This window comes from Carcharhinus amblyrhynchos, chromosome 7 (assembly GCF_965287045.1).
Source record: "Carcharhinus amblyrhynchos chromosome 7, sCarAmb.v2.hapA, whole genome shotgun sequence".
Lineage (NCBI taxonomy): Eukaryota > Metazoa > Chordata > Chondrichthyes > Carcharhiniformes > Carcharhinidae > Carcharhinus > Carcharhinus amblyrhynchos.
Genome location: NC_137330.1, coordinates 86,037,009 through 86,051,197, shown reverse-complemented (window position 1 = coordinate 86,051,197; position 14,189 = coordinate 86,037,009). Strand labels below are relative to the sequence as shown.

At 38.7% G+C, this 14,189-nt stretch overlaps 1 protein-coding gene across 1 annotated transcript in view; it reads right to left on the bottom strand.

Annotated features, from left to right (window-relative positions):
* LOC145345100 (ensconsin-like) overlaps positions 1-10,948 on the bottom strand; it is a 126,760-nt gene extending 115,812 nt beyond the window's left edge. The window contains exon 1 of the mRNA XM_080192705.1: positions 10,844-10,948. Coding sequence (XP_080048831.1) covers positions 10,844-10,901 — 58 coding nt within the window. The 5' untranslated portion in view covers positions 10,902-10,948. The remainder of the gene's footprint in view (positions 1-10,843) is intronic.
* Between the last annotated feature and the right edge of the window lie 3,241 nt (positions 10,949-14,189).

The window sequence follows — 14,189 nt, the reverse complement described above, 5'->3', positions numbered from 1 at the left end:
CAAAAGAGATGGGGGGAGGAACCAAGATAGCTGATGATCAATGGGGGTGCAAAGAGGTTTCATACACAACAGATCAGTCAGGATAATTAATTCAGAGCAAGAAAGCAAAGGGTTACAGAAATGCACTAGGGCTGGACTAATAAGGATTTGCAAGCAAGAACACCCATGTCAAGTGCCAGGAAATTAATTGATGCGTTTAAAATAAAGCCATTAACATTTAATAACTAGTTTTTCATGTTTAAAAGTGCTCCTACATATTATGAATCAGCACAACTGCCGATTAAGATATTGTATTTTCTCAGTGGTATGAAATTTGATATCCTATCAGCAATAATCACAAAAGTTCCAATTTACTGATTAGATTTTAAAACAAACCAAATCAAGGACATTGAGCTACAAAACAAAAATCACTGTTCCCAGCAATTCCACTGTTAGTTTTCAGTTTTATAATAGATATACAAGGCCAGCATACATCAATCACATATACAGACTTTATGACCATGAACATAGAGAAACATTGCTCATTAATTGGCTACTGAAATGTCACATGTCAAAAACATTTATAGCAGCAGGACAAAACTCTCCAGTCATGCAACATCAAAACTAACAACTTGCTTATCTTATATAAAAGTTTTAAAATAACAAAGTATTATTTTTAATATGTTCCTTGGTTATGACAATATATGGCAACTTACTAATTCTGACCTGCAACCAAGTTTCTGTACATTTAAAGCTACTCTGAAAATCATTTCTACTCAGAACCTGGAACTTTTCTCTTCCCCAAGAAAGATGTTGCATTTCAAAAAATTCTTACAAGACCACAAGATACCTCAAAACACTATAGTTAATGATGTATAGTCACTACTATTATCTAGGAAATGGGGCAGCATTTTCTGCACAATAGTGACCAGATACCATTACTGATGTTAGCTATTGAATAAATCTTAGGGCAAGAGTAGGCCTTTCTCAAGTGTTCTGACCAAATTGCTATACAACTAATCTCAGCTCCTGAGACTTTGGGAAAGGCAAAAAAAAGAAACATGCTGACTTCCTGCTCTCAATTACAATACAGAGACTAGTATAAACACAACGTAATATCCTTTAATCAATGTGTCCAAAATTCATCTCTCATGGTATAAAAGGTGTCTCTGAAGATTCCCAAACAAATATTCAGAACTCAAAAATGGTCCACATTTGCTGACCTTAGGATATAAACAAAATTATTGTTCAACTTTTTAACAACTTGCTTTGTCAATGCCATTAATCTTGGACCATATATTCCAAGCTGCAGCTTTTGTTGTGTGATTGACTGCTCTGTGTTGATTCAGACAAATGAAAACAGGCACTACTTTATGGTAGATGTGACTAGTTTAAAAGCATGGAATCTGCTAAATGTAATTTAGTTATTTTAAAAAGAAATAAAATCACCGATCAAATTTTAATTCAAATGTCTCTCATGCTAAGTTTCCAAGAACTTTGTAACATCAGTAAGCAGAAGTAAATCTTTTTATAGCAAATTTAGAATTCTGATTCAGTACATAAGTCCTCTCACATTAGGCACAGTTCATTCTACACTATTCAAATTAAACCAGATTATTATTTTAACAAAACTTGACACTGAACAGTTTTAGTCAAAGTCAAGTACTATTCCAATCTTAGTGCCAAATCTAATTGATTATAGGGCTTAAAATATAACATGCCATTCAAAAAGAGTATTTTTAAGAGACACTAACAGCTCTGCCTGCATTCTAGCAATAGCTTTATTTTTCTATCTGTACAGTCACTACACAATTAAATTAATATTCCAGATTACTGATTGTGTTTTTACATCAGTGACATAAGAGTACAAATAGCACTCCTTTCTCTGAAACGGAACTTAATACATTAGTACTTGATTTTAGTTTCCATTCTGTTCTTCAAACTTTTGCAAGCCTAATCTCTTTTGGTTTCCTGTGAAACTTTAATGTTTTTAAATACAAATTATTTTGAACCAAATTGTTAATAAATCATTTCTTTAACCTTTATAGTTACAAATTAGGTACAATATGAACATGAATTTACCTGAATAACTGCAGTTTAGAAACATTAATTGCCAAGTTTAAAACAGAATTATTCCTTAAAACTTGCATCTATTCTGGTTTTGCGGATCACAATCCCAGTCCAAAAAAATTAAGCCAACTGTGGCTTTGCTGTGACTACAATGTCATCCTACAACAATACAACTTGGTCACCAAAAATTGAACAATTAAAAGCTGAAAAACTGCTATATCAAAGGAAACTTTAAGCTGAATGGCAATTTCAAAACAGCTGCTGTTTGATGCCAGCCAGTGCACTTTGACCCTGATCATGAGGTTCTGCACTTTGAAGCCACGTAGTAACTAGGCAATTCAAAGTTCAAATCTATTGAAAGGCCGAGCACAGTCTTTGCTAAACTGTTCATCAATAGTCAATCCGGTCATGTGTCCAGAGTGGCACATCAGATGCATTCCATTTTCAGAACTTAAATTAGTTATTAAAAGGAGACACATCTACGCTCTGACGTACATAAAAGATCAAGGAACTGTTCATGAAAAAAAAGATGTTTTCTTGTTATCCCAGCCAACATTTATCCCTCATGCACAACTGCTAAAACAATTCAATTGTCAATTTATGTTATTGTTTGTGGGACCCTGAGTGTAAATTGACTGTCAGGTTTTCCTACATTACACTTTAAATAAAATTCATTGGTTGCAAAGCACTAAAGAACATCTTGTGGCTATGAAAGGTTAACCTGAGGCTGAATTTGGACTGTTGGCAACTTTGGCGTTGTAACTGAGATTCTGTTCACATCAGGTCCATCACAAAATATGCCTACTTTCCATGAAATTGTTCAACTTCGATCCCAGCAGCAAACCAAACCAGACAGATCCCAATTTATGGATTTGCTACCTCTAGACTTAAATATTTCAACTGTCTACTTGTTGGCACTCCCTATCCATTTAAGCTCAGCTACAACTCTGCTGCTCACATGTTAAACTTTTGAAAACCAAACAAAAAGAAATCAAACTTAAGGTAAAACCTTTTAACTAAGCAAAAATGGGTGGCAGATCACATGACAGGACAGAATATAATGAATGGCAGTATGAGGAAGCTAGCTAGGAATGTTAAAACAATTACTTAAATAGGTTTTTAAATATGAGAAAGTAAATGGAGTTTTCATAGTAGATAAGGAAAAGGTGGATGGAATCAACAACTGTTTTGCTTTTGTCTTCACCATAGAAGATAAAGAAAATATTCCATTAATGACTGTAAATCAGGGGATGGGAGGGAGTGAAGAACTTGGTGAAATTATAGTCACAAGGGAAGTGGTGCTAAGCAAAGCTGCAGGCTGACAGGTGGGTGTTAGAAGAGGTGGCTAATGAGGCATTGGTGTAAATTTTTCAAAATTTGCTAGATTCTGGAAAAGTTTCATTTGACTGGAAAGTAGCAAATTTAACCCCTCTATTCAAGAAGGGAGAGAAGCATATTACAGGAAACTATAGGCCAGTTAGTTTAGTGTTTGGGAAAGGAGTTTGAATTGATTATCAGGGAGATTATAGCTGGACATCTGGGAAAAAACTCAAGGCAATCAGGAAGAAATCAGCATGGTTTTGTGATAGGGAAACAATATTTAACCAACTCATTGGAATTCTTTGAAGGAGTGACGGCAATGTGGATAAAAGAGTCTGTAGACGAAATGCGCTTGGATTTCCAGCAGGCACTTGACAAGGTGCCACAAAGGATATTGCACGAAGTAGGAGCCTGTGATATAGAGGATAACATATTAACATGGATACTAGATTGGCTGGCTGGCAGAAATAGAGTATGCACAAATGGTCTTTTTCCCCGAATCGCAGGATGTGATGAGTGGAGTCCCTCAGGGGTTTGTGCTGGGGCCTCAACTTCTTACAATTCATATCAATTGTTTAGATGAGTAGAGTGGAGACACCACAGTTGAATTTGCACTCACAGGAAGATTAGCAGGAAAGTAAATTGTGAACAGGACAAGAGGCTGCAGACTGGTATACATACGTTGAGCAAGTGGAGAATACAGTAAAAAGTCTGACAACACCAGGTTTTAGTCCAAACGACTTATTTGATAATAGACTCACAAGCTTTCGAGGTTTCCCTCTTCGTCAGGTGAATGGAGAGTTCTGGCCTCAGACAGAGCATATAAAGCACAGACAGTTTAGAGATCACTGATTAGAATGCGAATCCTTACACCTAACCTGCTGTTCAAGACCTGACGAAGAGGGAAACCTCGAAAGCTTGTGAGTCTATTATCAAATAAATCGTTTGGACTAAAACCTGGTGTTATCAGACTTTTTACTGTGTTTACGCCAGTCCAACGCCGGCATACCCACATCAAGTGGAGAATGACAGATGGAGTACTATGTGGAAAAATGCGGAAGTTGTTCACTTTGGCAGGAAGTAGAGAACGACTGCAGAATTCCAAAGTGCAGAGTGATCAAGGTGTTCTAGTATACAATTCACCAAATCTTAGTATTCATGTACACAAGTAATTAAGACTAATGGAATGTTACCCTTTATTACAAGAGGAATTGAACATAAATTAAAGGCGTTATACTTCAGTTATACAGGGCAATAGTAAGACCACATCTCAAATACTGTGCAGTTTTGATCTCATTTTACGAAAGATCCGAATGAGTTGGAGGCAGCTCAGCTGAGGGTTACGAGATTAATACCTGGAATGAGCAGGATGTCTTAGGAAGAAAAATTAGACAGACTAGGCTTGGACTTTCAAACAGAACGAGGGGATTACTGGATTAAAGTATTTAAGGTCCCAAATGGTCTCAGTGGGATGGACATGGAAATAATGTTTCCTCTGTGAAGGAGTCCAAAACGGTTTTAAAATCAGGAGTTGCCCTTTTAGGACAGATAAGAAATTTTCTCTATCAGATGATTTTGCAACTTTGGAACACACTGCCTCAGAAGGCAATGGAGGTGGAGGAAATGAAAGATTAGCAAGGGTAGGTGGGAATGTAGAACAAACAGAATAGCCATCATCTTATTCAATCGCTGAATACACAACTTGTCAAATACCTTGAGTTGTGTTCTCCACAGAATCCACACAGTGCAGTAGGCTACTTGGCCCACTGAGTCCGCACTAACTCTCCAAAGAGCATCGTACCCAGGCCCACACTAGGCTAGAAGTAGCTTTAAACTCTGTGCCTTAACTACAAACTCCACTCCTCTCCCTAGAGGTCATTTGAGACAAAACCAGGTCTTCGTAATCTTGAATTCAGAGGTCTATTCTACACCACATAAAAGGCCCTTCAGTTCATTGCATCTGTGCCAGTCAAAATCAAACATTTAACTATTTAAATCCCATTTTCCAGCATTTGGCCCACTGCAATGTTTACCTTGGCACTGCAAGTGCACATCTAAATACTTAAATGTTAAGATGATTTCTGCCTCTACTGCTCTTCAGGTAGTGGGTCCCAGACTCCCACCACCCTCTGTGGAAAAGGCTTTTCCTCACATCCCCTCTAATCCTACTGCCCCTCCCTTAAATCTATGCAACTTGGTCATTGAGCTCTCCACCAAGGGAAAATGTTTTCTCCTGTCAACGCTATCAAGCCTTCATAATTTTATCCTTCTTAATTATGCCCTGCCTATCTCTTCTGCTCCAAGGAAAACAATCCCAGTCTACCCAATCTCTCTTCATAGCTAAAACTCTCCAACCGAGGCAACATCCTGGCAAATCTCATTTGCACCATTTCCAGTGCTATCACATCTCTCCGTATTATGAGTTCTAGAGCTGCATAGTACTCTAGCTGTGCCCTAAACAATGTTTTATACAGTTCCAAAAAAAAATCTCCTTGCACTTAAACTTTACGCCTTGGCTAATAAAGGCAAGTATATCATATGCCTTCTTGACCACTTTATCCACCTGCCCTGACAGGCAGATCTCATTCACACCAAGGTCCCTCTGATCCTTGGTGCTTCCCAGGATCCTGCCATTCATCACATACACCTTTCCCTTGTCTGACATGCCAGAGTGCATCACCATCTAGTTCCACCTCCACAACATCACCTTTGCCAGTCTCAGCTCATTGCTGAAACACTAATTCATGCTGTTGTTACCTCTTATGGTTCAGGTTAGAAATTTGTGTTTTATGAAGCCCGCTTGAATCACAAGTTTTGTATTTTGAATTTGGCTAGGTTAAACATGAGATGTCTCATTTCAGGTGTGATTCAAAGCAAAACATTAGACCCACTAGGAAGCTTTTACCAAAAATTTAATATAGTTAACATATATAGCAAGAAAATTAGCAAGAACTTTTATCAATTACAAACAAGGAACAGAAAACCAGTACAATGTGTAACTCCTAATGAATATCTCTAAGGTATTCCAATTAAAACCAAAACCCAAAGACAACAGAAACCCATTACACCAGGTTTAACACAAAGTCTACTGCTTATGTGAAAATGGAAATTTGAGTCCCTTGGTCAAAGCCTGCAGTTCTCTGGATTCACTCCAAACAGTTCAAAGACAAGACAAGACAGCTTCCCAAAGCACCAGAGACACACTGGTCCAGCCAGCAAGAACAACAGATTTTCACCTTTCAGAAAACCAAGATAACTTTCAAAACAACAGGGAGAGGGAGAAAAACACATTTTTATCTTGCTGTCCCTTCTAAAACCCAACTCTAACTTGCAGTTCCAAACTAAAACTGAAAACCTCTTGTTACTTGAGCTGCAGTTTTTTCTCCTCCCACATCATCTTAGACATCATTTAAGGCTGTGACTGAATTAAAAAACCTTTAAAAGGCATACTATCACACCTCTGGGCTCAACAATTCCAAGATTCCTTGCTAGACTCCCAAGTCTTAAGTCTGAAAACTTGTCATCCATAACACTATTGCCAATGTGTGAACTCATACCAAGCTAATGTATCCATCACTGCTGAAGTCAGTGAACTATAATGGCTTCTGATCCAGAAACTTGACATTTGAAAATGAGGTTTAAAATTCTGATCTTTCCACGGCCTCGCTTCTCTCTAGCTTTCTAGCTCTTCCAGCTCTGTAATCCTCAAAGATCTATGCATTCTTCCAATCCTGATCTCTTCTGCATCCCAGATTTTCTTTATCCTACCATTTACTGCTGTGCTTTTAAGCTCTGGAACTTCTTCCCTAATTTCACTGCATCTAACTCCACCTTAAGACACTCTTAAACCCCATCTCTAACCACATTTTTGGTCTGGTTCTATTAGCTCATGCATCACATAAATGACTTCACCTGATAATTGATATCATACAAGCTGTTATATAAATCCAAATTATTTCTTTCTTGCCACACTTGCTTCTAACACCTATCAAAATTAAAATCAACGTGTTTAAACTAACCTTTCGACTAAGTCTTCAAGTGAAGTATTGCTGTTTTCCACAATTCATCTCAAATTGTATAGGCATTTCCTGCAGTGTGACAATGCTTAAATAACAATGCCAGAAACCAGAGTAATGGAGTTTTAATGCTTTAATGGTTTTGCAGAAAACAGAGCACCGTACTTAAATGGCAAGCACCATTCATACTGAAGGGCAATCTGAGCTAAAAAGTTGTGTCACTAGTTCATTTATGCAGAAATCCTTTCTTTTTTAAAACACAAGCATGGAAGAGAACTGTGGTCAACTGACCATTTTCCCATTCCCCCCCCCCATCTCAACTTTCTCATTAGTAGCTCCGCTCATTTGCTAATGTCAATTTTCATCTGTACTTTCTCCATCCAAATTGTCCTGTCATCTCTTTCATTCTTGTCACTCATGCAAACTGCAAAATGGCATTTGGTTCTTTAAAGCAATCATATCAACAATACAGATTTACAAACTTTTATTTGTATTTTAAAATTATTTCAAAGAATTAATTGTCACAGTCATCATACTTTCCACTACAGCACCCTGCATCACGTCTCCCACTAACTAATACCTCATCATCCTATTCCCCAATGATCAATCACACATTCTAAAACAACTATCATCAGCATAGTTCTGATACTTCAGTACCAGACAAGCACTCCCTTGTTATTCCTTTTCTAATATATTGCCCTCATACCACACCACCGGACCTTTCAGTTATCTAGCTACAAGCCGGAGGACTTTTCCTGATGCCATTTCGTCACAAGCAATACCACTGCATATTTCATTTTTACAAAATATGTAAGTCAACTTGGTAGTCACTTCAAATAAGAGTTAATTGAAATCAGTTGAGAAAATTCTGACTCAAATTGGCTCTTCCTTTTACTTAAAAAGTATGACATTTATAGAGTCTAGAGCATTATTTACCTATTCAGAATTACATGCAAAGCAAAAACTACATCCCAGGCATTGCATGCATATTTTACTGTTCTAGCTCATGTCGACAATCATTTGATTCAAAAGTGTTGGCTTGCGGAAGTGGTCCTCTGCATTAGGTACAAGATGGTTGAATTGCAACAAATTCCTCAACTGGATGAGCATGTAGTAACAATTTAACATTTGTTAATTCAAAATGCAAAGATGTTGTCAAGAAAAAACTCCAAAGCCCATATCATTAAGCCCAATCATTTCCCTGGTATGCACAGAATATAAATATTTTAGGATACACAGATCATGATTTCTAAAATACTTTTGCTAAAAGACTGGCCGAGGAGTCCTATTCTAATCAAAGACCAAAGAGTACAGTACAAATCAGTGTGACAATTTGTTTTGAGCAAGATAACCTGTTCCCTTTTTCTCTAGCCTCCCCTCTAGCTGTACAGAAAGGAAAGTTGCAAACTCAATACAAGTATTCACTTCGCATCCACTTTAAAATTTTTGTATTACTAACAATGCACTGAGTTGTTAAGAATGCATTCTATGACATTTTCCATTTAATAAATCTTTTCACTTTGACAGTGGCGAAAATAGCCATATGCAGTGTTTAAATTTATGATGAACTAAAATTAGCATTATGTTAATCACACAAACATCAATTTAGAAACTGAGCAGCCCTCTCAAGTTTAAACTCAATTACTTAAATAATGAAATAAGCCACAGAAAATGCTGGGAAAACTCAGCAGGTTAGCAGCATCACACAGTTACTCTCTCTCCACAGATTCTGCCAGACGTCTTGAGGTTTTCTGGTTTTTATTTCAGATTTCTGGCATCAGCAATATTTTACCTGTACCTTAATAAAGTTATACTACAAGATATACATGAGAATATTAAACACATGACAAAGCGTTCAGCCTATGAACATATTTCCACTAATTTTCAGTCCTGATAAGTTTCTCAATTAACAACACCATGACAAGCAACTCCAAAATTATATTCTCATGAATCTGCTCCCACAAATGAATATACAAGATCCCACCATATAGAATAACAGGGGAGTTATTCTGAGTGCCCTGGTCAATAAGTACCCTTCAAATCAATATGACAAAAATTATCTGGTCATGGTTACATACTGTTTGAAAGAGTTTCCTACAAAACTTTTATAAGTTGTAAAACGAAATGAAACAAAATGCTTTAAAACTCCTGTGGTGCAGAAAGTGACAAGTTACAAGTCATCCTTCTTTCAAAACGATCAATTGAGAAAAGAAAAGCAACTACTTATTGGCTAAATCTTCTGAAAGGGGGACTCTTCACGAAAGCATGATTTATAAGTAGTGAATGGTTGCACGTGTGTCATATTGATCATAATGCTTATGCAATGTAAAATGTCTCACTCAGGCATTCTGTAGATTTGCAGAACCAAAAACTGATTCTACCTCTGACCAAAAAAAAACAAATACACTGGCTAATCTGAGGTTTCCAACTTCACTACATAAGGATTCCACCCACAGCGTAGTTAATAGCTGCCACTAATGGTACTGGTTTACCAACTTGCAACGAGAGCATAATGCAGAACAATTATGTCGCAAGGAACACAATTGTACAAGTGTTTTCTAAAGAACGCATTCAGACCAACTAGGCCGATGGTAAATTACAATATTAACAAGTATATGTACGTAATTTGCAGCCGCGCCCTACATCCAGCGCCAGGTAAAACCAGGAACAGGGATTCGCCGAGCAAATAAATTAAACGGAGGACGGACGGACGGGGGGGCGGCGTTTTTTTCTGGCTCCAAAAAAGAGAATAGTCCGAGAATAAATCGTGGCAGATGGTTCAATGTTTATGCGTATAAACCATGTCAGACCGACTGTTTAAATGCCAAACAAATAATCTACCAAAAAAAAATCCAACTTTGTAGCTTCACTCTGAAACAGGCACAACATTCCCCGCTCACTTGCGATGCTCGCTGGGAAGCTGATTCCGACAACATCGAGTTTTCAGAAAGAAAAACAATTCATTTTTTAAAAAGAAAAATTAAAAAGTGCTCCAGCACGTATTCGAGGCGCACTTTTTTATTTTGGGGAGGCGACTGTGTGGACTATTTATTCAGATGAGACGACTCCGACAGGGAGTTTCGCCCTTCCACTTGTTGGTCGCCCTCACCTTTACGCTAGGAGGACGGGACTTGTTGCGGTCAAGACGGAGTAGGGGCGCGAGCTGCACCCTCTGCACTCGGGCTCTCGCGCCCCCCGGCCGGCGCGCTCTCCCCGTTTCCTAGTACCGACCACTGTGACGTGGGTAAGAGGCCCTGCTCGCGACCAACGGCCGGCGCCGCTTCTCCTGCCTCCCAGCCCGGCCGCACAGGTGCGTCCCCATATACAAAAGAGACGAACAAGCCCTCTCTCTCCCCACTTCTCTTACGCTTCCTAACACTACCTTCCCAACACACACCTCCCTCATTCCCGACCAAACTCTTCAACCCCAACCTCACCCTCCACTTCAAACAACTCACCACCGCCAACACCGTCGCCGCCATCCACTCGGGATGCGACTCCCTCCGCCTCCGCCATTACTCCTGACGTCAGCAGCAGGCGAAGCCACCTTGGGGCGGCGGGAAGTTCAAGCAGCGGGATAGCAGGCCCCGCCCTTCACCCAGCCAGGTAACAGAGCCACAGCTTGGTGCATAGAGGCCAGCCGAGCAGCTCTCCACAGCTGGGCAGGCAGCGCCTACCACACAAACACACCCGCAGCAGCTCATACAGCTCACAGCTGCTGTTATACAAATACATCATAAAGACGGTGTCACGCTTGTGAATAACAGCGATCATTACATCAAAAAAAACATATCAGACAAAGATCTGACGGTTGCGGACAGACACAAGATTGGCACAAAATGCCTCATGAATGTAACAACGGGTTTTAGACTAATACATAATAATGGGGGGAATCACAGCTATAGTTAGGAAACAATACAAGACAGCGAGTAGACGATAACACAATTATACAGTACATTAATGTAAGAGCTACAAGCCATTTATTCTATTGCATTCTCAATACATTGTTAAAATCTCTTTAACATTCACAGTCTTGCTTGAGGGACCGTTTTGTTTGCACGAATGGGATCACGGAGCCAGAAATTACCGTCCCTTCAACTAATGCCAGAACTTAACAAGCAATCGGTTCCCCCAACCTTCTGTCCATTTTATTTAATCAATGAAACTCCAAAAACAGTTTACAGATGCCCTGATAAAAGGTCGTCGACCTGAAATGTTAACTCAATTTCTCGCTACAGATGCCGCCTGACCTACCGAATATTTCCAACATTTTCCATTTTTATTCGGAAATTATTTCCAGCCATCAAAAAGAAATCCCAGAATCACAACTGAAGTGAAGCTAATCATTTCTGGTTGGTTCAATGGCAAAAAATCATGAAGAATGTTACCATAAAAATATTTGTTTTACGAGTTCCTCGCGCATCCGGTGTTGACCATCCAAAACTAAGCGTCTTCACACAATGGGCCGAATGGCCTCGATTCTGTGACACACCTACCTTTCCTTAATAATTTTCAACATTTAGAAGTATAGTTCAGAGCTGGAGATCTGAACCACAGGGATAATTTAAAAACACAACTTTATCTTGACCTTATTACCGTATGGAACAGATCAATATTATAACAAATGAGAAGGAAGACTTGTATTAATATACTTGTTGTCCCTCTCATATCTCAGGGCCTCCCAAAATGCTTTTCTAGCCAATTTTAAGGACTTTTGAATTATAATCACGTTGTAATGTAAGTAAAACAGCAACCAAGTTGTATGTATGTTTCCACCACAGGCAATTAAACAAATGACCAGATAACCTGTTTTACTGATGTTGCTCGAGGAATAAATGTTGACCAGGGTCCCTGAATGCCCCTATTCTTCTAGCGTTGGCATAGGATATTTTGCATTGATCCAAGAGGGCAGAAGAGCCTTTTGTTTAATGTTTTATCCAAAAGATGACACCTGCGACTGTACAGCAATTGGTCAGTATTATTTCATTACTGTATGAAAGCGTCAGCCTAGATTATTTGCTTGAAACCACAACCTTCTGACTCAGAGGTGAGAGTCCTACCACTGAATCTACACTGACACTATAGGTACAATAATGATTATATACCGGATGGTTTGTAGTGCTAATAGTTTATGATACATCATTTTGCTAATTGGATGATTTCAAAACAGGAAGGTTATTTAATTATGTCTTAAAAAAACATTTGTGGATCTGTTAGCTGATTACACCCACTAAGCAGGAAACTTGTGCAAATCTGTATTGGTCCCTTTTATTGGTGCATCTTCTACTGAGAATACGTTCCTGAAAAGAAAAACTGCCCTTTTACTTTTAAAGATGTTTTTAAAAAAGATTGATTTTGTGCTAAGATATTTTACAAATTTTATGCTTAACATCAGATGACCATTCTACCCTCCTAATCATAGAGATCTAAAGAGGGATTTTCCCCTTGCAGTAGGTTACCTGAGTGCAGGTCTGAGCGCACATCAGTTAAAGAACTGGCACAATATTTCTCCTGTCTCATGGAAATATCCTAATCATTTGTATTGGTATGAAAATTCTCATTAGCATGACGTTTAGTTACGTTTTCTTTTCGGTAAACTCTGCCATTAAATCTAATTAATGAGTGGGTTAATAATTTTTTAAATTAATTAATAATACTCAGCTGTGATGAAGGGTTATCTGTTGGCTCTAGTCTCTCTTCACAGTTGCTGTCAGACCTGCTGAGATTTTCCAACATTTTTCTGTTTCTGTGCTGTGTGTAATAACTCTTTTAGCTGGTTTACATAGATCTCATGATTTGTTGTGTAAATTTGTGGTGACAGATGATTCATGCAAGAAATTCTCAGTCTGGCCCACAGTCAGGTCAATACAGTTGGTGTCAGCAATCCAGAGCAAAAGAAAACAGGGTTTAATCTACTGATTGTTATACAATGACGCCTCCAGGAAAGTGCATCTCTGCAGAACTCAGCAGGCAATATGAATGTGCTCATTTATGTTCTCCAATATCAAATGTCACTACAGTCTCTAGAGCCATGCAAAGGATGTCCAATTGGGTATAATACTGGGAGGCTACTGACGCTTATATACTGTAGCTTAACCAAAGCAGCACTGTCTGGAGGAAAAGTAATTGTGGGAAAAACAGAAAGCAAATGGAAAATGGACATTGTTCAACACATTCCAGTTGACAAACACAAGCTGAAACTTAGTGAAACTAGACTAAGCATTCATGAACCTAAGTTAATTAACAAACAAAAAAGCAAGAAATTAGCAAAACTACTTTTACAAATTATGTCCACAGAAAAGGGGAGGAGTTCATTGGACTGTCTATATATATATAGATGATGAATGGGATGGATAGGATAGAGGTGGAGAGACTCTTCCCGCTCAAAAAAGACAGTAGGACTAGGGGGCACAGCCTCAAGATAAAGGGGAGGCGGTTTAGAACGGAGTTGAGGAGGAACTTCTTCACTCAAAGGGTGGTGAATCTCTGGAATTCTCTGCCCGTTGAAGTGGTGGAGGCTGCCTCGCTAAATATTTTTAAGAAGCGGGTTGATGGGTTCTTGATAAGAGAGGGGATTAAGGGTTATGGGGAGAGGGTGGGAAAGTGGAACTGAGCCACGACAGATCAGCCATGATCTTATTGAATGGCGGGGCAGGCTCGAAGGGCTAGATGGCCTACTCCTGCTCCTATTTCTTATGTTCTTATAAGAAAATGCAACAACATTTACAAAGGTAATAAGAGGACTGAAGACTGAGCTTGATAAAAGCAGATCAACTGTGTGTAAAATATTTTTCAGCACATTCG